General features: G+C 50.4%; 1 protein-coding gene across 2 annotated transcripts in view; it reads left to right on the plus strand.

The window, feature by feature from the left end:
• The first annotated feature begins 1,191 nt into the window (after positions 1-1,191).
• Positions 1,192-26,249, plus strand: part of LAPTM4B (lysosomal protein transmembrane 4 beta) — a 29,367-nt gene continuing 4,309 nt past the window's right edge. Inside the window, exons 1-5 of one of the 2 annotated variants that reach the window (XM_036436592.2) lie at positions 1,192-1,481; positions 17,325-17,430; positions 22,557-22,630; positions 23,568-23,690; positions 24,401-24,499. In XM_036436592.2, the coding sequence (XP_036292485.1) occupies positions 1,383-1,481; positions 17,325-17,430; positions 22,557-22,630; positions 23,568-23,690; positions 24,401-24,499 (501 nt within the window). In that variant the 5' untranslated portion in view covers positions 1,192-1,382. The remainder of the gene's footprint in view (positions 1,482-17,324; positions 17,431-22,556; positions 22,631-23,567; positions 23,691-24,400; positions 24,500-26,249) is intronic. The other variant, XM_036436593.2, reaches the window with a different exon arrangement.

Consider the following 26,249-nt stretch of genomic DNA (forward strand, 5'->3'; position numbering starts at 1 on the left):
GTTCTTCACAAGTTCAAGTTCCCAGGATAGTTCAAACAAGAATAGAATCCTTCCCTCACACCTCAACCTCTTTGGTGGACTAAAGCGACTGCGTTTTTCTTTCCTCACCCTATCCCAGGAGGGTCCTCTAGGACAGGCGCGCTTACAAACAGAAACCCAGAACCCCAACTCGGAGTCCCGTCCTGCAGTCCCTCTTCAAGGTCTGTTGTGTCTTGCAGAGACCCTGTGGCAACAATTAGCTTGATCTGTGGTCGGCAAACTCATTCGTCCGCAGAGCCAAATATCAACAGTACAAGGATGGACATTTCTTTGGAGAGCCCAATTTTTTATTTTATTTTTACTTAAACTTCTTGTAGCGCCACTTCTTCATCAGAACCTCGCCCAGGCCGTGGTATGTTGCGGAAGAGCCACGCTCAAGGGGCCAAGGAGCCGCATGCGGCTCCCGAGCCACAGTTTTCCCACCGCGGGGCTTGATGCCTGCTTCTTTCCGGCAGCAGCCCTGATGAAAAAAAACGCTGCCCCAAGCACGGCGAGGCTGCCCTTGACTCACATCCCTTTTTCTGGGAAGCGATGCCCGCCCAGGAGCTGAGCTGGGAAGCGGACCAATGGCTCTTGGCGGCGCGCACAGCGGTTCAAGGGGCCGCCGGTGCCCGGAATCACACAGGTCCTTCTCCCTCCTCCCTCCTCCCTCCTCCAGGGTGCAGGGTGCCAGCAGAGAGAGCCCTGCACCCGCAGATCATCCGCAAGATGGGTGCGGGGCATGGGGCGGAGGGAGGTGGGGGGCTGGAAGAGAATCTCAGTCCCGCCGAAACCAGTGGATAGAGCGTCAGCCTGCGGACTGAAAGGTCCGGGGTTCGATTCCGGTCAAGGGCATGTAACTTGGTTGCAGGCACATCCCCGGTAGGAGGTGTGCAGGAGGCAGCTGGTGGATGATTCTCTCTCATGGATGTTTCTACGGTAACTCTCTATTTCTCTCCCGTCCTCTCTGTAAAGAAAAAGAAGAAGAAAAAGAAAGAATCTCAGTCCCTGATGGAGTTACCCAAAGAGAGGGGGCCGGACCCGGACCGCGCGCTGCGGGCCAGAGCCCGGGGTGACGTCAGGGGCCGGAGCGCGGGTCACGTGTCCCGGCCGCCCCGCCCCCCCGCGCCCCGCCCCGCCTCCTCCGGGTCCCGCAGAGTCCGCCCCGCAGTTGCGCGGAGCTTTCGAGGACGCGCACCGCCTGGGTCAGCGGGCGAACCGGACAGAGAGGGGCCGGAGCCGGAGGAGCCGCAGGAGCCGGAGCCGGAGAGGCCGCAGCCGGAGCCGGAGAGGCCGGGAGCCGCAGCCCCGCCCGGGGCCCCGCACGCACCGAGCGGCCCGCGCCCCTGCCCGCGCCCGCAGCCATGAAGATGATCGCGCCCTGGACGCGCTTCTACTCCAACAGCTGCTGCCTGTGCTGCCATGTGCGCACCGGCACCATCCTGCTGGGCGCCTCGTACCTGGTGAGCGCGGGGGGCGCCTGCGGGGGCGCCTGCGGGGGAGGCGCCGCGCCCGGGTCCCCGCCCCCGCCCCCGCCCCGCGCCGGGCAGGCCGCGCTCCGCTCCCGGCTCGGCCCCCGGTTGGCTGGATCCGAAGGCCGGACGCTAATCCGCCTCCAGTTCCATGATTAGAAACTTAATTCCTGTCCCCGGGCGCCCGGCTCGGCCAGCCTGGGGCGGGTTCTGGGCGTTGGGGGAGGTTTCGGGGTCCCGGGGGGGCTGGGGGCGCGCGCCCCACAGCCCTGGAGCCAGTGCCCTCGGCGGCCGGGCCCTCGGGGCTTATCTGCGGAGCACGTGCTTTCCTGCCTTTCTTCCCAGCCCCGGGGGGTAGGGGCTGTGTGTGTGTGTGTGTGTGTGTGTGTGTGTGTGTCCGGGTCCGGACGGCGCCCTGGGGCGCCTGGGCACGTGAGTCACCCGTGCACCCGAGCTCCGTGCCCGCACCTGGCCCCGGGCGGCGCGCGTCCGGGTCCGAGATGAAGTGGTCGAGGGTTCACTGTGCCCCTCTGTGGGCACTTCCTTCCCCCCATTCTCTCCCCCCACTTCTGTTGCAAAGCCCTAGGAAGGGGTTTCCTTGTGATTGCCTTCCGATCAGCCCGGGCGAGCCATGTTACACCCATTTTTTTCTGCTTGTCGACAGGTGATCCCTATATCTTTCTTATCAGACCGCAGAGAGGAAGGGAGAGGGATAGAGTTTAGAAACATTGATGAGAGAGAAACATTGATCAGCTGCCTCCCGCACGCCCCCCACTGGGGATGTGCCCGCAAGCAAGGTACATGCCCTTGACCAGAATCAAACCTGGGACCCTTCAGTCCGCAGGCCGACGCTCTATCCACTGAGCCAAACCAGTATTGGCAAGGTGGGAACTATTTAAAGAAGCTGTTGGTATGGGAGCAGTGACCATCAGGGGGCAGTGAGGGAACCCGAGGGCCCCTCCCAGTGCCTGCTGGGAGAGGGGGGGATGGTGGGCACCCCCAGGCTGCGCCAACGTGGAAGTTGGGTCCCCTTGCATTTCATTAGGTTTTGTGACATCTTGATGGAGGGTGAATACCACTGCATCGGGAGGAAACACCTTACACTTGGCAGTAAGATAGCACAGAGGACTTCGTGAGTGAGAATACAATTTTAAGTAGCAGTGTAGTTTTTTTGGTTGAAATTCATGTTGCTGTTTAAAAAATAAATAAATAAATAAATAGTATACACATACTATCTAATGGTGTAGTTGTGCCATTTAAGCAAAACATTTCGTCCCCGGGACTATGGTCTTCTCTGTGCTATGTTATAGTTTCAACTTGGCTTCTTTCAGTCCGTCCCCAGGACACACCGTAGAACCTGTTGGCCTTGAAAGCGGTTTCAGACGGGCCTTGGGTCTGTGGGGCTCACCATGGTTCCGTGCGAATGCAGACAGAACTTGTGTCTTGGCTCCACCCTCCCTTGGCTAATAAAAACCAGGAAATCCTTCTGCAGAAATTTAAAACGGACTGGATAGCCAACAGATAGGAGGAGGCTTCAGAACGTTTTGTGGTTTTTATGGATCATCGAGACATTTTATACAAATGACCTGTCTCTTTGAAAACACTTCACGTTGCAGACCTGCAAGTCCACCCGCGAGTGCGATCTGTAAAATCTAGGGCAGCGCGTTAGGCAGGCACGCTCCGGGATGTGATCTGCCACAGGGTAAATCTGCGGAGCCCATGGCTGGCGGGGAGCCAGCAGACAGGGTCCGACCGGGTGCTAAAAGGAGGGCACGCCGCTGGCTCTCTGCTGGCTCTGCTCGGCGCGCATGCTCTCTCTCTGTGGGAAGGGGTGCTTGGGGTGCATGTCTTATCTTAGCATTTGGAAATACATGGCCCTTTGGAAGGTTAGAGAACTTCCCAGCAGTTGTAAGAATGACACATTAGGGGAACCTCGTTATTGGGAAACCTGGCTTACGTACTGATAATCTTCCCGGGAAGTATTTTTTATTTCAGAAAACACTTGAGACTTTTTTTTAAAACACAGAGTTTTCCTCAGACCCTCTCCATGTAATTTGGTTACCAAAACGGTGGTTTACGTGAACAGGGGTAAGCCAGGGCCAGGGAGAAGAAGGCACCTGTCCCTTCTTCCCCGCCTGCTCCTCTCACCAGCCAGGTGGCGGGAATGCCATCAGGTATCAGGAGGGGCAGGTTTTCAGGAAAAAACAGGGGAGGCTGATGGGAAGATGTGCCAATAAGAGTCCCCTGGAAGGGTTCTTTCTTAAACTTATAAACCATTGCCAGGGAGGTAAAATATTATTCATGCATTTCCTAATAGTTTCCTACCACCACCATTTCTTAAAGTGCAGTGTGCCAGGTACTAGGCTAGATTTGCATAGGCTTGATTTTTATATAATCCTGGTGAAGTAATTACTTAGTTCCCATTTTTAAAATTGTTTTTTGTTTGTTTCTTTAGAGAGGGAGGGAAGAGGAGGGAGGGAAAGGAAGAAAGGAAGAAAGATGAATTTTGAAAGAAAGAGAAAGAAAGGAAGGAAGGAATTTTGATCCTTTGCCTCCTGCACCCACCCCCACTTCACAGGGACCACACTCCAACCAACTGAGTCACACCACACGGGGCTCTTCCTCCCATTTTACAGATGAGCAAACCGAGGCCAGGAGAGCTCAGGAGGTTTCCAGCAGGTCCCACTGCTGGTTGGTAGTCTGAGGAATGTTTGAGCCCATCCTGTTTTCACTGTTTTACTTTTAGAAGTTGTGCCTTTTGCTTTTGCCTTGGAGTGGTCAAGGTTTTCTTAGGTCCAGTAACAAAGCATATTGAATTAGGTATTTATAGTAGAGATTTTTAAATTAGTCTTTTATTTTTCTCTTTTCTTTTATTGAGGCATGATTCACATGTGGTGAAATCCACCGATGTTAAGGGCACGGTTCATTGAGCTGACCAGTGCAGGTGTAACCCACATCCCTAGCGAACCTTTCCAGAAAGTTCCCTTGTGTCTCTTCCCAGTTAATCCCTGCCACACACCCCCCGTCTCCACAGGCGAGCTTTACCTGTTCGTATAAGTGGGATGAATACTGCATGTATTCTTTGGTACCTAGTTTCCTTTCACTTAGCATAACCATTTATGTTGCTGGAGTATGTTAGTGGCTTGTTCCTTTTTATCGCCGCGTATTACATTATTATTGTATGAATATACTGCAATTTGTCTGCCCATTTGCCAGACAGTGAACATTTGGATTGTTTCCAGGTTGGGGCTATTATGGATACGGCTGCTCTGAACATTCTTGCACAAGACTTTGTTTTTATTTCTCTTGAGTAAATACCTAGATATGGAATTGCTGGTCAGAGGCAAGTGCCAACCAGTTTTCCAACGCAGTTCTGCCGTCTGACACGCCAGCCAGCAGGGTACGCAGTTCCAGTTGCTCCACATCCTTGCCAGCATTTGGATGTTCGTCTTTAATGTTAGCCATTTCGGGGGTATATGTGGCGGCGACTCAGGGTGACTTCAGTGTGCATTTCCTCATGACAAATGATGTGGGACGTTTATCCTGGTTTATTGGCCGATCATGTTGTCTTCCTTTGTGAAGCGCTATTTATTGCATATGTGGGAGGGGTTTTGTCTCTTTTTACTCATTTGTAAGAACTGTCAGTGTTCACGTCTGTAGAGATTTTTTTTTTATGAGTTTATCTGAGCCAAACGGAAGACAATTGCTGGGAAGCAAAAATCTCAACGGATTGAGAAAATGTTCCGGGAAAGTGGCAGCTTTACCACGTAGCTGAATACATCAGAATCAAAGGAGGAGATGAAGGCTACCTCATGACATCCATTGGTGACAGACTTGGGAGACGGGAGACAGTAAAACAGGGAAACCTCTGGGCTTGGGTAAAAAGTAACATGTAACATGCATAGCCCGGCGGCTGCTGAGCATGGACCCCTGAGCCAGGAGGTCAAGGTGACACCAGACCCCAGTGGGTCCAGGCTGCCCGTCACCCTAAGCGGACAGGGTTGAATCACAGGTGCGTGTTTTTTCCAGTAAGGCCGGCAGCACGGGGGAGCAGCAGGTCATCCACAAAAGTACTCATCCTCTCCCCCATGAGCCAGCCGCTTCTGTTGGGTGGACAGTAGGGATTACGGGCCTGGGGGAGTGGGCCGGGTGTAATCACTTCAGGTTACAAACCACGCGGCTGGGGAAGAGGGGGTGTCGCAGGGCCAGATCACGCACAGTGGGGCGCTGGGGGTGGTGAAGGGCAGGTGCCTCCAGGACTAGACTGTTCCAGCCATTTGTTTCCGCAGGGATGGGCAGCTGGGGAGAGAAGAACGGGCTGCATGCTGATGCTGGCGCTCACGGCCCAGAGCCTGCAGCTCCCAGCCAGGCTAGGATGCGCTTTCCCTGATCAGAACAGAACCAGCGTGGTTCACAGAGCACGGTTAATAGTTCTGATTTTATTTCTCGTAACTAAGAGCTGGTCCTCAGTCTTCTATTTCTGCCCCTGGCAGAGGTTCGATTCCTGGTCAGGGCTCATGGCCGGGGAGCCGGCAGAATCCCCCATAGGGAATGTGCAGGAGGCAGCTGATGGATGATTCTCCATCTCCCTTCCTCTCTGAAAACAATAAAAACATACCGTATTTTTCGGACCATAAGACGCACTTTTTTCCCCCAGAAGTGGGGGGAAAAAGTCCCTGCGTCTTATGGTCCAAATATAGCCTACACATATACTTTAAAAAAAAAGTTTTTTTACTTGCCCGGCTCTGTGTGGTCTGTGTGTGCTTGCCCGGCTCTAAAATGGTTCTAAATGCTGCTGTTTACTTTACAGGGTTGATTACATGTGTTTATGACTGTGATGTTGGGTTTTAATGCACATAAAATATTTTAGGACACTATTTGTTTCAGAATCTTTTTTTCTTCATGTCCCTTCTCTAAAAACTGGTGCGTCTTATGGTCCGGAGCGTCTTATGGTCCGAAAAATACAGTACCCTTTTTTTTTTTTTTTTTTTTTTTTTTTTTTTTTTTTTTTTTTTTTTTTTTTTTTTTTTTTTTTTTTTTTTTTTTTTTCTTTTTTTTTTTTTAATGTTGGGGGTACAGGATAGTTAACAATTAACACAGTGACAACAATGAAGGGATTTGTGGTCTCACCTGGGGTGCTTTGAGGGGAAGAGGGGAGGAAAGGAAATTACTCTTTTTAAAAAAAACAAAAAACTTTTTTTAAATTATATATTTTATTGGTTTTTTACAGAGAGGAGGAGAGAGGGATAGAGAGTTAGAAACGTCTTTCAGTTCGCAGACGGATGCTCTACCACTGAGCCAAACCGGTTTCAGCAGGAAATTACTCTTTTGTTATCCTAAAGGCTTGTTGTCAGGTATGTTATCCTATTGTAGATGCCAAAAGACAGCAAACAGACTCGCTGAGGGGAAGATCGGCTTCGGTTAGGGGGAAATGCTGCCCTAGGGCCGTGGCCCGCTAACCGAGCCCTTTGGCCCCTGGAGTGTGGCTCTTCCACAAGATGCCACACGGACAGTGCGGTGGAGACTCCGTGGCCCCTGCGCAGAAGTCGGCTTTCGGCCGGGGCGAGTCTGTTTTGAAGAAGTGGCGTTAGAACATGCAGGGGGCCAAAGAGCCGCGTGTGGCTCGAGAGCCGCGGTTTGCCGACCACGGCCCTAGGACATGACCACCTGCTCCCCCAACTGCTTTTTTTTTTTTTTTTTTTTTTTTTTTTTTAATATATTTTATTGATTTTGTACAGAGAGGAAGGGAGAGAGATAGAGAGAGAGAAACATTGATGAGAGAGAAACATCGACCAGCTGCCTCTTGCACACCCCCTACTGGAGATATGCCCGCAACTAAGGTACATGCCCTTGACCGGAATCGAACCCGGGACCCTTCAGTTCCCAAGCCGATGCTCTATCCATTGAGCCAAACCAGTTTCGGCCTGATTTTTTTTTTTTTTTTTTTACAGAGAGGAAGGGAGAGATATATATAGAGAGAAACGTTGATGAGAGAGAAACATCGACCAGCTGCCTCTTGCACACCCCCTACTGGGGATGTGCCCGCAACCCAGGTACATGCCCTTGACCGGAATCGAACCTGGGACCCTTCAGTCCGCAGACCGATGCTCTACCGCTGAGCCAACCCGGTTTCGGCACCAACTGCTTTTAGCAAGAAACGGTCCTGGTAGCTGAAAGCTTCTGTCTTGGATACCAGGCAGGGACCATCCTTGGTGCATATTGTCCTTTTTATCATCATCCAAGCGTGTGCTTCTGAGACAGGCCAGTGGGCCAGGACAAGCAGAAAAGGGAAACCTGAGACCAGTAGAGGAACAGCAAGCAGTTCAGCCATGTAAATCCTATCTCCCCACAGCCAGGGACACCTTCCTCCCAGCCACCCCACCCCGGAGGCAGGGACAGGAATCTCATGAGTGCCGTGTGCCAGGCACGCTCAAGGACAAATGAAAATAGACCTCCTTCTGGTCCATCAGCATACAGCCGATGAAGATTCTGTGGAAACCTTCCCGAGACCCGCCCTGAGATCTCCACCTGCTGGAGAGAGATAAAAGCCTGCAGACAAAGGGCCCAGCGTGTGCTCCCCTTCCTTCGGGGGAGCTGGCCCAGGCCCCCCTCTCCCTCCTCTGCCCTCCTCCTTCCCCCACAGGCATGCCTCCCCTAACCTCCCTCCGAGGGCCCCAGAGGCTTGCAGCCTGGGCAGCCAAGGGCACCAGGCCTCAGCAGTTCCTCTCAGACATTCCGACCCCCTGAGCCTGCCCCCAGCACCCCCTTCTCTCTGACTTCCAGCCAGAGCAGCCCAGCCCGGGCCCAGCCCTTCCAGTGTCCCGTCCCCAGCTTTCACAGCCGCCCTCCACCTGGGCTCCCGCTGCGAGCTTTCTCCTGCGCTAAGTCAACCCGCACACTACCTACCGCTGGCCCTAGCCCAGGGGCGGGCAAACTGCGGCTCGTAAGCCACAGGCGGCTCTTTGGCCCCTTGCGTGTGGCTCTTCCACAACAGACCACGCCTGGGCGAGTCTGTTTTGAAGACGTGGCGTTAGAAGTCGTTTAAGTTTAAAATTCTTTGGCTCTCAAGAGAAATTTCAATCGTTGTCCTGTTGCTATTTGGCTCTGTTAACTGATGAGTTTGCCGACCACTGCTGTCGGCAGACCCACTCAGGGCCAGATTCCCTTTCTGGTAACAACTCCAGAATATGTTTTTATATATATATATATATCTCAAATCAATATATATGTGTGTGTGTGTGTGTGTGTATATATATATATATATTGACTTGAGAGAGAGGGAGGGAGAGAGGGAGAGAGAGAGGGGAAGGAAGGAAGGAAGGAAGGAAGGAAGGAAGGAAGGAAGGAAGGAAGGAAGGAAGGAAGGAAGGAAGGAAGGAAGGAAGGAACATTGATCAGTTGCCTCTGGGACACTTCACAGTGGAATTGAACCCAAACCCTGGCGTGGGCCCTGACTGGGAATGGAAACCTCCGCCTTCTGGCGGACGGGACGGCACTCCTGAATCAGCGAACGCGGAGCCACACCGGCCGGGCTTATCCCCGTGTATTTTAGGACCTTAGTCATTCAGCAGGAACCTACCGGACGCCTCCTGGTGCCAGATCCTATTCATAGGGTCGCTGGCCTCTCTCAGACGGTGAGGGAGGAAAGCTCGGAGTCGCTGGCCTTTCAGATAATCGGCTCGCTCGCTTGGAGAAGGTTCCAGCTCGCCCGTGTGCCCCAGCCTGATAGGGCCTCTGTCCCGGGCAGCTCTGGTGCAGTAACGGGGTTTTTTGGTCTGGACAGTGACACGGACGTCTTGTTTCTGTCGAGGGATGGATGGTTGTTTTCAGTGGGTTTCCACATTTGTTCTCATCGAGGCTGCAAATCCGCCCTGGGGGCGGGCACAGGGGATGGGAATAGAGGCTCATTAGAGATGAATAGTTTCTTTCCAGCCGAAACCGGTTTGACTCCGTGGATAGAGCGGCAGCCTGCAGACCAAAAGGTCCCAGGTTCGAGTCCGGTTAAGGGCATGTACCTTGGTTGCGGGCACATCCCTAGTAGGGGGTGTGCAAGAGGCAGCTTATGATGTTTCTCATCGATGTTTCTAGCTCTCTATCCCTTTCTCTTTCTCTCTGTAAAAAATCGATATAATATATATTTTAAAAAATAGTTTCTTTCCAGCTGTCAATCTTGACACCATATTCCAGGGCAGAATACGGACTAACTCATAGTACTTAGGTATTTTTTTTTGTCTAATGTTATGTGGGGGCCAAAAAATGTTTGAATGAATGCAATTTCAAAATCCCAGTAAAAATAGGTGTGAGCTTATTTCTTTCATTAACCTTGAGCTGCTAGGATTACAAGGCTCCTTGGTTCCAGAGTGCAGAGGTGGTGGAGCAGTAATACTTGGCACACAGTAGGCACTCACGTTTGTGTTGACGAACAGCAGAAGGCTGAAGGGTTGCAAAAACGGAGGCATTGTGGGTTGGGGAGAAAGAAGCACAGGGTCACCCAGGGAAGAACAGAGGAATGCATCAGAATTAGGCCCTTTCTCAGTGAGTCCTCAGCCTTCCTGGACCAGAGATGGGAGCCTGTACTTTGTTTTGTTTTTTAATATATTTTTATTGATTTCAGAGAGGAAGGGAGAGGGGGAGAGAGAGAGGAACATCAATGATGAGAGAGAATCATTGATCGGCTGCCTCCTGCATGCCCCCTACTGGGGACTCAGCCTGCAACCCGGGTATGTGCCGAGACCAGGCATTGAACCATGACCTCCTGGTTCATAGGTCGATGCTTAACCACTGAGCCACGCTGGCTGAGGGCTAAGGATTTTTATTAGAGTGAAAATCTGATTCTCAAGGAAGAAAAAAAAAAGGTTATGATAGCCTCAGACTATACCTAAAAGATCATGATTTCTTCTAACCCTTTAGTGCTTGATACTTTTTTTTTTAATACACAGAGTTTATGTCTCTCGAGGGGTGTCGAACTCAATCAGAGAAGGGGCCAAAATCTAAAATCCAGCCTAAATCGCAGGCTGAATGGTTTACTGAACAGTCATAAACTGTCATTGTGATGGAAACGCAGCGGAGTGCAGTGATGACAGCGCGGTGCGGGCCACATTGCAAGGCCTGGCGGGACGGATTTGGCCCGCGGGCCTTGTGTTTGACACATGTGCTCTAGCCCATCCTAAACTATGCTATGGACTAGTAGGCCTGTCTTTTCACAGAATTCAGGGGCCCAGAACGGTCTTTAAGACACACTTGTCCTCCTCCTCGCCACCGTCCCCTCCCCGAAGCTTCCCGAAGGCCCTTTGGACTGCATTCCTCTTTCCTCCGTTCCTCTTTGCCTCTGTTCGCTGTTGGGGCGTCTTTCCCATTTATCATGGGGACCCTGGGTTCTCGGAGACTCGAATGGCCTCTCAGCCTGAGAGGGAAGGTCAGAACCCAGCCGAGTCCGTCCAGAGATAATGCGATCGCCGCTGCTGGGCCGCCCGCCCATCGGTCCCATCCCGCTGGCCAGCCTCCTGTCGCTGCTCAGCGGCCCCGAGCACTCCCCGGGCAGGCGTTCTGCGCCCGCGGACAGGTGGCTGGCCGGCGGGGTCAGCCGGGGCTTGTGAATGCCATGTGGTGGCTTCTTGGGAGGAGCCTGAGTTATTGGAAAGACCATGGGTGATATTTGACATCAAAGGACCCAGGATGGAGTCCATAATCCTGGACCATCATAGGCGCTTGATCAGGCTTTCTCTGAAGGCCGAGAGTCCATCTGTCAGAGGTCTCCGTCTGTCAGTCAGAGGAGGAAAAACAGCATCAGTGACACAAAGGGGTATAGGCACCCTGGCCCAGCAGACGGTCAAAGGTGCCACTCCAGCCTGTGCCCCCATCACCTTTCCTAGAGATCAGCAGGTGCCTTGTCCAGGAGCTCCCGTCCCTGCCCCGTAATTCTCCACTTCCTGGCTAGCTCTCTAGAGTAGGGGTGTCGAACTCAATCAGAGAAGGGGCCAAAATCTAAAATCCAGCCTAGATCGCGGGCCGAATGGTTTACTGAACAGTCATAAACTGTCATTGTGATGGAAACGCAGCGGAGTGCAGTGATGACAGCGCGGTGCAGGCCACATTGCAAGGCCTGGCGGGACGGATTTGGCCCGCGGGCCTTGTGTTTGACACATGTACCTAGAGCCTTCTCACAGGCATTTACTTACATTTCATCCAGATTTTCTAGTTGTCCTCAGCAAACCCAGCTCCTATCCTTGGAAGTGGCAGATCCCTTTATAATCATTATTCTCTTTTACTCCGACATTTCTCCCCTATTGTGCCTGTTTCCAAGTCTTTACTTCAATATCAGCCAGATCTGTTCATTGGTCTTCTTACCACTAGAGGGTCAGGTTTAATAATAATTTCCTATAACATTTTAATAATGATATTCTGCCATATATTTAACAATAATACTGTGTAATATATTTTGTAGCAAAGCTTAAAATATCTTTGAAGCTTTAAATATATTTTTCCGGACTCTGAAAACAGACACTCTGGAACATGTGGAAAGGTATAGTGATAATTCAAGGTTCAGGTCATCTACAAACCTCCCACTGGTTTATAACATTGCATGTTTTAGTGTTTTCAGTCTGTTATTGATGCCTGTGAGCATATTCCAAAGATAAATAATAAAGTTCTCATCACAGAACATTTATAGACTGCAGATTTCATTGAACATTAGAGCACTGTGAACATTTTCTCATCGTTAGTGTTGTATTGGGTAGTTTGTGGGTTTTTGTTTTTTTTAAATGATTTTTTGATGCTTAGGTAGGATTCTGTTGTTTGGTTGTGATATTATTTAGCCATCCTACATTTGTTTCACGTTTTCATAATAGAGAAGTCTGCCGAAATCACTTTTCGGACACAATTTTCTGTGCCAATTTCTGGTTATTGTGTCATTACTCTGTCAGCGGGTTTGAGTGTTTGTCCTTACGTTCCTTTTCTGGAGGCTTCGGAAAGGGGGTAATTGCATTTTGCAGTTTCGGCGGTGTAGGTTCACCCTGGAGGTCTCCCTGACCACCTAGGCTCTGCTACGACAGGAGTGAAGTGCCCTTTGGGTTCCTGGAGAGTAAACGAGGGACTGAATAAATGCCGCCACGTAATTGGGAGGACGCTGAATGGAGTTACATATGGAAGTAATCATTGTCAAGGACAAAAAAAAGCGACACCCGGGAACAAGTTGTACACAGCAGGAACAGTTTGTACACAGCCCACCGAAACGGACGGAGCAAGACCAAGCGAACTAACCGAACGAGAAGATAAATATGCCTGCTCTCGCTCTTCCATGGAGATTAGCTGTGGCCGTTACATAATCTGCAGCGGGCGGGTCTTCCCATCTTCTTGGTTCTCATTTGTGGTGACCTTTCCTTCTCGGTCAGAGCTGACGATTGGGTAATGTTCATTTTCTCTCTTTCGGGAAGCGCCCTGACCCCCGTGTTCACGGGGTTTGCGTTTGTCGCTGGCCTTTTCCATCTGACCGCGCTCGGTGGTTTCCACGGCTGGTCCTGCCCCTGCCCGCTTCCTTCACAGACCTAGGTCCTCCTGGGTCACCGGGCCGGCCACCCTGCTGCATGCACATCGCCCATGGTGGCCAGATTCCACCCAGCAGTTGGGGTGTTGCATAATTATATGGTAAATATGTGTCAACATGCATCTTCTCTTATGAAATACTCTGTGATTAAAAGAGCACAGTGGTGAGTCATTTGTGCCATGTAATGACCTTACCATTACATCTTAATTTTTTTTAATCAATATATTTTTATTGATTTCAGAGAGGGAGGGAGGAAGAGACAGAGAGAGAGAGAGAGAGAGAGAGAGGAGAGAGAGAAAGAAGAGAGGAGAGGAGAGGAGAGGAGAGGAACATCAATGATGAGAAAGAATCATGGATCGGCTGCCTCCTGCACGCCCCTTACCGGGGGAGTGAGCCCACAACCCCAGCATGTGCCCTTGACTGGAATCGAACCCGGGACCCTTCAGTCTGCAGGTTGGTGCTCTATCCACTGAGCTAACCCAGCTAGGGCCATCATGTCTTAATTTCATTTATTCTTTCTCCTAATTGTCTCATGAACAAGGGTGCCCAGAAGGGGACGTGGACCTGAACCGTGATCTATGGCTTGTGAGCACAGAGAGAAGGGCCGTTGGGCTAGCACCGTGGTCGGCAAACCGTGGCTCACGAGCCACGTGCGGCTCTTTGGCCCCTTGAGTGTTCTCACGCCACTTCCAAGGAGACTCACCCAGGCCGAAAACCGACTCCTGCGCATGGGCCACGAGGTTTCAGTCACACCGTACGTGCACGGCCCGTACGAGGTATTTTGTGGAAAAGCCACACTTCAGGGGCCAAAGAGCCGCATGTGGTTCTTGAGCCGCAGTTTGCCGACCACAGCAGCCAGTGATCATTACTGGAGCAGCCGGGACATAGCCAGGCGTGGAAGGAGATAAGCGAACTCATTGGAGGGGCTGTTACATGCCAGTCACCCTCGCCAAGGCTTTTCACCCTAAATTCTGCATGTGGAGGCCCATCCGATCACAGTCTTCCTCCGTGTTCTCCACGGTGTCCTGCTACACGTGTTACACAGTCCATCTCCACCCCCAGCCCCGTGGGTGCCCACGCCTGGGCCTTCTGAGACCAGACACACCTTCCCCCCTCCTCCCTTTTCCTTCTCTCACCCTCTCTCTTCCACCCCTTCCGTGTTCTCCACTGTGTCCTGTTACACGTGATACACAGTCCATCTCCACCCCCAGCCCCGTGGGTGCCCACGCCTGGGCCTTCTGAGGCCGGACACACCTTCCCCCCTCCTCCCTTTTCCTTCTCTCACCCTCTCTCTTCCACCCCTTCCGTGTTCTCCACGGTGTCCTGTTACACGTGTTACACAGTCCATCTCCACCCCCAGCCCCGTGGGTGCCCACGCCTGGGCCTTCTGAGACCGGACACACCTTCCCCCCTCCTCCCTTTTCCTTCTCTCACCCTCCCTCTCCTACCCCCTCAACTCCTTCGCAGCTGAAAAGCTGACCTCGTTGTGATAGGAACAGACACGTTTTAGGTGGTTTCATCTGATCTTATTTCAGCCCGTAATCTCCGGACTGCCTTCCAGAGATAAGAGTGTAAAGGGAGGAAGCTGCCGAGAAGATGTGACCGTTCAGCATCTTCCCCGCGAGTCACATGCCAGTTGTGGGGCTAGCCCGTCCCTCCCATCGAGCCTCGGATATATTCTGGGAAGTTTTATTGAGCTAGAGTTTTGCTGATCACAGTGTATTTCCAATGTGCTGTCAAGTTTTTGGGGGTCTTTGCCATGAAACGGGAAGCTTGGAGCTCTGATCAGCACTGTGGAAGGGTGCTTGTGGGAGAGGGATGGGAGGGAGCGTGTGTCTCACCTTGCACCCTTTTACGCCTCCAAACACCGTTAGCCACATGCTTGTAGTGTCCATTGAAGTTAGTGATACATGTATACCTCTGGGCATTGCTATTCTCGTTTTTGTAATGGCATTTTTCAGACAGCAGATCAATCTGGAAGGTAGAGGAAGAAAACAGAATAATTCTAAACCCTACCGTGATGCTGACCGTTTCGGATCGCAACTGAAACATGGGTCCCAGCGGATGGACGTTTTGTAAAACAAATGACCCGTTCGAACCGCTTCTGTAAATACGTGGTTCTCAATAGGACTTCCGTGGTGGGTAATTCTGTAGTTAGTAAAAGAATTTTCTTGCCGAAGCCGGTTTGGTTCAGTGGTAGAGCGTTGGTCTGCGGACTGAAAAGTCCCAGGTTCGATTCCAGTCGAGGGCATGTACCTTGGTTGCGGGCACATCCCCGGTAGGGAGTGTGCAAGAGGCAGCTGGTTGATGTTTCTCTCTCATCGATGTTTCTAGCTCTCTATCTCTCTCCCTTCCTCTCTGTAAAAAAAAAAAAAAAAAAAATTTTCTTTCTGTTTGAAGATCATTCATCTTTTCCTTTTGGCAAGAGCGAAACAGCGCTCGATCACAAGTTTCTAAACCCAGGGAAAAGGAGAAATAACGGCCCGCCCAGCCCATGCCTCAGCTGACCTCCGGAGCGTGAGAACGGAGGAAACGGACAGGCAGACGGTGGAGGGCCATGGTTCCGCGGTGGGTGGGTGGGTGGCGGGCAGGAGGAAGGTGGTAAACCCAGAGGGTAGTCACGTTTCAAACACGGCCGGAGACTGTAAGCGTTTAGGTTTGGGAATTGAAATTCCTGGGTTCCTATCCCATTTCATACATTCGTTTGCTGCCTGATCTTGGGCAATGTTCTTTTCTTTCTTCTTCTTTTTCATTTTTTGTTCATCTTCACCTGAGGATAATTTTCCCATTGGAGTTTAGAGAGAGCCGAAGGGCTGGGGAGAAATGAACGTCGGTGTGAGAGACACACTTTGATTGGTTGCCTCTTGAATTTGCCCCAACCAGCGCCAGGAATTGAGCCTGCAACCCAGGTACGAGCCCTTGACCGGAATTGAACCCGAGACCTTTCAGTCTGGGGGGCCAACACTCTATAACCACTGAGCCAAACCGGCTAGGGCAGTGGCTGGCAAACTCACTAGTCAACAAAAATCTCTTTTGAGAGCCGAAAACCGACTTCTGCGCGGGGGCCACGAAGTTTCGATCGCTGTACGTGCGCGCCCGCACGTGTTGTGGAAGAGCCACACTCGAGGGGCCAAAGAGCCGCACGTGGCTTGTGAGCCGAAGTTTGCTGACCCCTGGGCGAGGGCCATGGGCAATGTTCTTAACCCCGAGCCTCAGTTCTCTCATCTGTAAAACGGGATAACATAGCACCTGCTTCCTTAGGCTGTTGCAGAACTTGAGAGACAAGATCCCCATAAAGCACCTGGCACAGTGCCTGTGTTTTCCACGTGGAATCGGTAGTGATGCTATTTTTTTAAAAAATATATGTATATATTTTATTCATTTTTTTACAGAGAGGAAGGGAGAGGGATAGAGAGTTAGAAACATCGATGAGAGAGAGACATCGACCAGCTGCCTCCTGCACACCTCCTACTGGGGATGTGCCCACTCAACCCCAGCTCAGGTACATGCCCTTGACCGGAATCGAACCCGGGACTCCTCAGTCCACAAGCCGACCGACCCTATCCACTGAGCCAAACCGGTTTCGGCTGATGCTATTTTTTAAGGTAGAGAACAAACTAAGCACAGAGGTGGGAGACCTCCAGGAAGGTGATTTCCTCTCAGATGAGCTGAGCTTGAAGTGCCCAAGGGAGACAAGCATGGGCCTGGGACAGAGGGCTCGTGTGCCGCGCTGCAGGATCAACGATCCTGGCTCTGCCGCTCACCTGGCACCCCTTTCTGACACTTTCCCACATCTCACAACTCGGCCTGAGCTCGCCGAAACCCGTCTGGATAGAGCGGCGGCCTGCGGACTGAAGGGTCCCAGGTTCGATTCCGGTCAAGGGCATGTATGTTGGTTGTGGGCACATCTTCAGTGGGGGGTGTGCAGGGGGCAGCTGATCGATGTTTCTGTCTCATCGATGTTTCTAGCTCTCTATCTCTCTCCCTTCCTCTCAGTAAAAAAAAAAAATCAATAAAATATATTAAAAAAAAAAAAAAAAAAACGACTGCCTGAGCTGGTGAAAAAGTCTCATCACTTGCAAACACTCGCTCAGGAGCATGGACGTGGCCGAGCGGGCAGTGAGGTGAAGCCCAGCTTCCATCGGGGCACATGGGGTCTCTATTGAGGTTACATTCCGTGTGTCCATGAACTTGTCGGTGGTTGGGGTGGGGGCGGGGGGGGGGGGGACGGGGACACTGTATGCAGGGAGTGTCACTTACGTGTGTGTGTGTGTTTTTCTGACCGCGCGCAGGTCATCAATGCCGTGGTGCTGCTGATTCTGCTGAGCTCCCTGGCCTACCCCAGCCAGCACTTCTCAAGTCCGGAGCTGGGCGACCTGGACTTCATGGACGATGCCAGTGAGTACCGTCAGGGGAAAGTGTAGATAGTTTGGTATTTTCAAGGGCGGGGAATCCGGCTTCCAGTTCTTCCTGTGAAGTTACAGGTATTGATTTGGGGGCCCTTTTGAACGTCCCGTCGTTACAAATCAAACCTGGTGAGTATTTGTGCACTTCCCTGCGGGTTCTCAGTGTAGGAGTCTAAATAAGGACTCTTTTTTCCCTGTTTTCATCTTACGTACTTGCCCCTTTTAAAACGCAGTTGCTCACCCTGGCCGGTGTGGCTCAGTGGATAGAGTGTTAGCCTGTGGACTGAAAGGGGTCCCGGGTTCGATTCCGGTCAAGGGCACATGCCCAGGGCTGCAGGCTCCAACCTCAGTAGGGGTTGTGCAGGGGCAGCTGATCCATGATTCTCTCTCATCACTGATGTTTCTCTCTCTCCCCCTCTTCCTTCCTCTCTGAAATAAATTTTTAAAAAATTTTAAAAAATCAATTGCTTTGTCATCATCTTTTTACCCTGGCCTTTGGTCTTTGCGGGAGGAGGGGGGATAAAGATACACAGCCGGATGGAAGGTTAAAAGGCTAATGCAGGTCTTATTGTGTCTTCTGTCGTCTTAGTATTTTCCTTTCTTGTGATCATTCTCCATCTGGAAACCACGTTGGTAGTTATTTGTGTGGGTTTGGGGCCTTTTTCTGATAAATAGAAACATGAGCCAGGCACCCAGCTCTGAGGCCACAGACATCTGAATATTTTATAATCACAGTCACGCCATGTCCTGCCTGTGCCTAATCCCAGACAGAAGGTCAGACAGATGTATTTCTCATTGGCTTTGAGCAACGCAGTTGGGGGGGAAGTGTTGCTGGGCAGAGTAAGGGGAGTTTTAGAGACGGGGAGTATTTGTTGACTGTAAACAGAGAGCCAGCCATTCCTCCGGGCTTCAGGTTCAGCAGGGGCAGAGCTGGCCCCGGGCAAGCTGACCGCAGGTGGTGGCCTGGCCCCTGCTCTCTGCGCGCTCTCCGGGCCCCTCACTGGCTGAACTGCACTGACGAGGGCAAGGGAGCTTTGTCCGTAGGGTACTTTAGGTTATGAGTCATTTCATTTGCACCTTTTAACATTTCTGATTTTGTATTCTTTGAATAAGGTGGACATTTTATTTATTTTAAAAAATATTTTTTATTGAATTTTTTTTTTTTTTTTAACAGAGAGGAAGACAGGGATAGAGTTAGAAATAGCTGCCTCTTGCACACACACACCCCCCCCCCCCAGTGGGTACATGCCCTTAACCAAGGTACATACCCTTGACCGGAACCAAACCTGGGACCCCTCAGTCCGCAGGCCAAGGCTCTATCCACTGAGCCAAACTAGTTAGGGCAAGGTGGAAATTTTAAATCTTTGCATGATTTTATGAGATTTAATTTGGGAGTGACTCCCCCTCCCTCCCAAATAGGATACGCAGTTCTTAAAGATGATTATTTTTGCCATATTAATATTTTATACTAACAAAGGTGATTCATTGTCTTATTTTTGGAATTATGCCTTGACTTTGCTTGCTTGTTTATCTAAGTCTTTCAAGACCTCTGAGGTTGTCAAAGACTATCCCATGATAGGCCGACCTCCATAAAATTAATTATCTTTTTCCTTATAAAATATGACTGCACGGAATTTGGAAACCATGAAAGTAGACAAAGAAGAGAAGAACTTGTGCCTGAGTTTAAGTTTCAGAGATTGCGGCACATTTGGATAGGCTTTTGCACACAGTAATTGCTTATTGATGCCCGACTCTTTCTATAACATATCCACCGCTTCCTAGCTGGGCAGCCTTGGGCAAGTTATCTTTTTTCCCCTCTAAAATGAAGCTGTAATAATTGTATCTACCCTGAAGGGTGCCATAAGGAGTAAATGAGATAACAGTGCCTCGTTCACTGAGGAGAAAGGAAAGAGGAAGAAGACAACACAGTACATTCCACTAAGCTCAGCGCTTTATGCAGGAAGAAAAAAACAAAAATGAGCGTGACATGCTCATTGCTTCACAGGCAAGCGGCAGCACTGGAATGGGGGTGTGTAACTGGAGACTCTGCCTTGGCATTTAAGGCATTTAAGTGCATTCACATTTAATCCCTCCCCTGGCTCTGCAAGAATGCTCGGAGGCATTCGTGAAATTCCCCTGTCGGTACTCCTTTCCTCACTAGAGGGAAAAGGTAAATTAATTTAGCATTGAAATTATAAACTACAAATATGTCTGTATTCCTAAAGGAATCATGATCTTTTAGGTACTAGTCCGAGCTATCAAAACCTCTTATTTCTTTTTCTTTCTTGAGAATCGGATTTTCACTCTAATAAAAATCACTAGCGCCCAGCCAGTGTGGCTCAGTGGTTGAGCGCTGACCTATGAACCGGGAGGCCATGGTTGGATTCCTGGTCAGGGCACAAGCAGGGCTTGCGGCTTGATCCCCGGTAAGGGGCGTGCAGGAGGCAGCCAGTCAGTGATACTCTCTCATCCTTGATGTTTCTGTCTCCCTCTCTGAAATCAATAAAAATATACATATATATTTTTAATATATTTTACTGATTTTTTACAGAGAGAAAGAAAGAGGGATAGAGAGTTAGAAACATGGATGAGAGAGAATCATCGATCAGCTGCCTCTTGCACACCCCCTACCGGGGATGTGCCTGCAACCAAGGTACATGCCCTTGACCGGAATCGAACCCGGGACCTTTAGTCCAGAGGCCGATGCTCTATCCACTGAGCCAAACCAGTTTTTGGCCAATAAAAAATATTTTTTAAAAATCATTAGTGTTGTTATAAATTTACTGCATTAAATCTCTAGAACAAATTGAGGAACCTTCATTTATTTATTTATTTATTTATTTATTTATTTATTTATTTTTAAGATGGCAGGTGGTCGTTGTTGACATGTCACATTTCTGTCCTAGTATGTCCTTGCACCCCGTGCCTCTGTTCATAAACCTCCTGTTTCAGATGCTGTGGCTAAAGGGAGGATGGCTCCACGATGGGAATCCTTTCCTTCGGAGAAATAACCTGTGGGAAGGAAGCAGCCTGGCTGGTTCCAGGTCACTGTGCAGAGGCTAGATGGAAGCAGCATGTACAGTAGAAAGAGCCAGAGACTGGAATCATAAGAGCAGCATTAGTCATCCTTCGGCTTTTTGTGCAAATGCTCTCAACAAGTTACATAACCCCTGAGCCCCAGTTTCATAATCTGCTCTGTGGGAACAGGAACACGCCTGGGAGTGAGGACGGCTGACAGAGATGAGATGTCCGTGAGACGGCTCAGAAACTGCCACACTGAACAGACTCTGCTGCCTGTGATCAGTATAAAAATTATTAAGGAGATATTTTATATCCTCCCTCCCTCCCTTCCTCTCTTGACTCCTTGGAATCCGGAATATGTTTTAATCTTACGGCACATCTCAGTTCAGATTGGCCTCATTCCGAACGCCCTGTGTCCACAGGTGGCTAGAGGCTGCCGTACTGGCCATCTGTCCCCTTCCCAGCGTTGAGGTTGTGGTTGTGAACAAGGTGTGGAAAGCCTTTTCCCTCCCGAGGGTCCCCTAGCAGAGGGAGACGGACAGTACACCACAGATGCGGGCCCGATCGCAGTGATAGAACACGCAGCAGTGATGTCTGTGGGAGGGCCCTGGTGGGGCTGCCATCGAGCCAAGTCCTGCCTGGTTCGAAAGGCAGAGCCAGCGGAAACCGGTTTGGCTCAGTGGATAGAGCGTAGGCCTGCGGACTGAAGAGTCCCAGGTTCGATTCCGGTCAAGGGCATGTACCTTGGTTGTGGGCATATCCTCACTAGGGGGTGTGCAAGAGGCAGTTGGTTGGTGATTCTCTCTCATCGATGTTTCTAACTCTCTATCCCTCTCTCTTCCTCTCTGTAAAAAATCAATAAAATATATTTTAAAAAAACAACAACAATAACAAAAGGCAGAGCCAGGCATGTGGGAATAGGAGTGATGTTTCTTCTAGCCAGGGGGATGGATGACCTTGCTGTGTTGAATGAACCCAGTGGTGTGGCTGGATTCAAGGAAGTGGGATGAGGTCTGCCGACACTGGAGGAGTAGGCCTGCTTTAGTGTTCGTTGCTTGTTTTGTGGATCCTCACTTGAGGATATTTTTTTCCAACGGGTTTTAGAGAGAGTGGAAGGGCAGGGTAGAGACTGGAGGAAACATTGATGGGAGAGAGACTGGGCCTGGGGATCGAGCCTGCAGTCCGAGGTTCCTGCCCTTGACCGGAATCGAAGCCACAATCTTTTGGTCCAAAGGCTGAGACACTGACCACTGAGCCAAAGTGGCCGGGGGTAGGCCTGCTGTAGAATCAGCAGAGACAGGAAGGCCAGGATAAGAAACTGAGATTTTATGCTAGACTAGAGGCCCCGTGCAGGAAGATTCCTGCAGTAGGGCTTCCTGTGTGGTCTCTGCCGCCCCGCCTGCTTCCCTTCTCCAGTGCCCAGCTTGCTTGCTTGCTTGCTTCTCTGCAGCTTCGCTCCCTTCTGCAGTGCTTGGCTTCTTTCTTACTCTGTCTTTAGTCTTCGTTCTGGCATAGATATACAAATTAACCGCCATCTTTCTTGGGTTCATTTGCATACCCACCCTGATGGGCAGGTGGGTGTGGCTTGTGGGTGTAGCGGAGGTATGGCCAATTTGCATGTTTCTCTTTTATTGAGAGGATGAGATGGGAAGCCAGTGTCGGGTTTTAATAGGGGCATGACACACACATGAGTGTATAAAATACAAGTTAGACACCGACGTATTAAAAAAAACAACAACTATCGTGTAATTCAGCGGACCAGGCGTCCAACTTTTTAGATCTATCCCCAACCAATATCCCTTTCCCAACTTGGAAATAAACTTTATATGTAAATCCGTCTCTGGTTTCTATTTCTAATCTATCCCCAGGCATTTCTGTGACCTAGGGAGGACACCTTTGGAGCCACACTTTTCCTTAACAAGTCTCACCTCCTCAAATCCCAAAGGACCGCTGCTGCTTTTCTTAGTATGACGTGTCCTCGCGTGTGGTTGGTGTGTAAACAGAGTGCCTTTGAGGAGAGACTTAAAGAAATGCTTAAACAATGGAGCTACTAAAAACTTTTTTTCTCTCTCTCTTTTTTTTTTTAACCTTTGGCAGACATGTGCATTGCTGTCGCAATCTCTCTCCTCATGATCCTGATCTGCGCCATGGCTACGTACGGAGCGTACAAGGTAAGCTGGGCCCTCGGAGGCTCAGGCACACCCCCCCCTCCGGGTGGGGAGCCTGGCAGGGTCGCCTTGGCCCCGTGGAAACCAAGTCTGTAAAAGGCAGGTTTCGGGCAGGGGCCTGTGGGCCCGGTGCCCCATTGTTCCCCAGCGGCCTAACCGGAATTTCTTGCCAGGTGTGTTCCGCTCTTCCTCAGCCACCTGTAAGCCACTCACCCTCCCTTCGGAAGTCTCATACCCCATCCTCCCCCTTGTTGGACCAAAATATGTCATAACGCACCCCGTATTGCCTCAGTTCCTCCCCATGAGCATGGATTAGAAGTTTGATTATTTTCCTGGTTTAAAAAAAATAAAAATAAAAAAAGAAGGGGGTCCTTCCCGCCATCCCTTGCTTGTGTGATCTGGACAGCTGTTCGTGAGGAGTCCGAGGCCAGCACTCTCCGTTTTCTGAGAGGATCTTTTTAACTTTCTTTTTTTAATATATTCTACTGATTTTTTTACAGAAGAAGAGAGAGGGATAGAGAGTTCGAAACATCAATGAGAGAGAACCATCCATCAGCTGCCTCTTGCATACCCCCTACTGGGGATGTGCCCGCAACCAAGGTACATGCCCTTGACCGGAATCGAACCCGGGACCTTTCAGTCTGCAGGCCGATGCTCTTTCCATTGAGCCACACCGGTTTCGGCTCTGAGAGGATCTCGGAGAGCCTAAATCTCTCGTTCTTATGGATCTAGCGCTAGGAAAACCAAGAGAGTCTCAGAAATGTTCGCTGGGTTTGCTCGTTGGCTCCCATCTGGCTTACCGGTTGCCGTCGTGGCCTGGCTGGATGGATTGCTGTTCATTTCCCTTCTGACGAAGGAAGAAAATCTCCGGATTGGAGGAAAGCACGGTGGGTCGTTCCGAACGGGATGGGCGTGAGCACCTGTTTTCTGCTCCCCACAGCGCCGGGCGGCCTGGATCGTCCCCTTCTTCTGTTACCAGATCTTCGACTTCGCCCTGAGCGCCCTGGTGGCCATCACCGTGCTGGTCTACCCCAGCTCCATCCAGGAGTACATCCGGCAGCTGGTAGGTGCCTGCGTCTCTTCCCGAGGGACCTGGTTAAGGAGCGGACACGGGAACTCAGATGGGCGGGCACGCACGTTAATTAGTGGGGTGTTTGTTTGTGTTGATTTTTTTAAGTCAGGATTGTAACTTTAAAAATACATATTTTTATTGATTTCATACAGGAAGGCAGGAGAGAGAGAGAGAGAGAGAAACATCAACGATGAGAGAGAATCATTGATCGCCTGCCCCCTGCACACCCCCTCCTGGGGATCGAGCCCACATTCCGGGCATGAACCATGACCTCTTGGTTCATGACATTCACCCACTGAACCGTAAACCACAGGGCAAGGAGATTAATTTTAACAGGTTTCTCCCCTTTGCCCTGCACAAGCTCTGGATTTGGAACGGTCCGGTATTTGCGGGCAATCCAAGTGTCAGGTGTGTAAGCTACTGCCGTTCAGCTTTTCCCGTAGCAGGAGGCACAGGCGTGTTCAGGTCTCCCAGGAGCCTTCCTCTGATGGTTCAAGAGTTATCGCCTGCGTTATGAGCGGGCCGGCCTCTCCTTACCACGCCGCTTGTAGCTTTTCGTCCGGAGAAGTAGGCTGGACATCCCGGGGGTCTTGAACAGCTCCCTGCCCTCTGTTTTCGGAGAAGCACGTGTGATTAAAGCCTCGGGAATGTGGTCCCGAGTGATGAATGCGAGCAGCTAATGAGGCCCTTTCCTTCTGCAGCCCCCTGATTTTCCCTACAAAGAGGATGCCCTGTCCGTGAACTCCACCTGTTTGGTCCTCATTGTCCTTCTGTTTATCGGCATCGTCTTGGCTTTCAAGGTAAGAATAAAGACATTTATTCCTTGCCTCTTATTAAACGTACCCATGAGTGCCGCAGAAGCACACACACGTAAACTCATTCTCTTGCTTCGCTATCGGGACTGCTTCTGGATTGCCGGACCTTCGGTTCCTTCTCTTCTCCGCACGACATAAACCCTCGCCCAGCGAACAGAGGCCCGTTCCATCCAGGGTTACTCCCAAATCCGTTAGGATGAGGAAAAATGAACGTGCTGTCATGCATGGTGTGGTATATATTCTATGCTGCAGCATTTATGGCAGAGTTCTTAACTTGTTTTTGAAAATGCAATGTATTCTGAGCAGCATTGTTTAATAGTCTATTCTATCAACTTATTTAATAAATTACTTATTGTTGGGCATTGAGACAGTTGCTCCTTTTTTCAGTTATTAGTATTGCTACAAGGAATGCATTTAGACACATCTTTTGTATAGTGAGGCGTTTCTCAAGATACGTTTCGTAACATTAGAGGGAATGCAGGATTCGAAAGCCTTTGATAGGCTGCCAAACTGACCTCCCGGAGGCTGAGGGACAGCGCTCCAGTCAGCAGTGTTCCCGCATTCTTTCTCATCTTGTAAACCCGAGAGCAGACACATCGCTGTAATCTATTCCTGTGTGCTGCTAATGTGTAGAAAATTCTCAGCTTATTGTTGGACTTTGAACTTTTAATTCTTCATACCATTCACAGTCTTTATTTTGGCATAAAAATTACCCAATTCTTAAAAAAAAAAAAAAAAAATCAAGTCTGAGGAAGCTGCACTTCGGGAGAAAAGCATTTTGAGTAGGTCATAGGATGAAGTGGCTCATTCAAAGATAAGGATTCGTTGAAAATCATTTGGGTCTACACTTCCCCTTATAACACGGAGAATTTGGATGTTACATGTGTCATGTCGTAGTCCAGGATTTGGGTGGATTTTACGCACACATGTTGAGGCTTACTGCTTCTGCAGCTCCTCCCCTCCACTCCCCCAACTCCCTGGCTGCTCTGTCAACCCCAACTCCTGTCCTTGGCCGCCCCGACCCCCCAGGCTGCAGGTAGACATGGCGGGGCCCCGGACTCTTCGATCCCACTCACTGCACTTTGTCTTGGAGAGTAGAGTCCCCTTCGCTTCTGCCTGCGATTGGCGCTTTTCCACTTGCTTTCACATTGTGTGTGTGTGTGTGTGTGTGTGTGTGTGTGTCTGTCTGTCTGTCTGTCTGTCTGTGGCTGGCTTTATCAGTTTTACCTGCAAGAAGGTTCATCTGACCAGCTGCTCTCTGCCATTTCCAGAAGCTCAGAGGCTGGTAATGCTCTTAAAAGAAAGCATTTTCATTTTGTAGGCGTTTTCATTTATATTGAAAATGCTTACTTGAGATTGTGGGTCAGAGCACCTAGACTTACCTTCTATCACTGCTGTTTCCAACGGTGCCCATGGCCTTGGTGTCTTTCCTTACCAAATAGCGGTGGTAGTAGTTAGGCAAACTATCGGTAGGGGACTGTGAGGTTTCAGAGAGGGGACGGACGCATGGCTAGATCCATTGTTCCTTCATTCATTCAGTGACCACTTACTAAAGGGGCTCCTACGTGGTCTCACATAGGAGTGTACCCAATGAGCGGCATCCTGACCCACGTTTCTCTGTCACTCATCCATAAGGTTTGCCACCGCTCCAGTTCCCTGGGAGTCGGCACCATCACACGACAGTTCCACTTGCTCCTAGGACAGTAGAGGGAGCAATGCTTTCCCTCCTGAGCTC

The sequence above is a fragment of the Pipistrellus kuhlii genome, unplaced genomic scaffold (genome assembly GCF_014108245.1).
Source record: "Pipistrellus kuhlii isolate mPipKuh1 unplaced genomic scaffold, mPipKuh1.p scaffold_m20_p_14, whole genome shotgun sequence".
NCBI lineage: Eukaryota > Metazoa > Chordata > Mammalia > Chiroptera > Vespertilionidae > Pipistrellus > Pipistrellus kuhlii.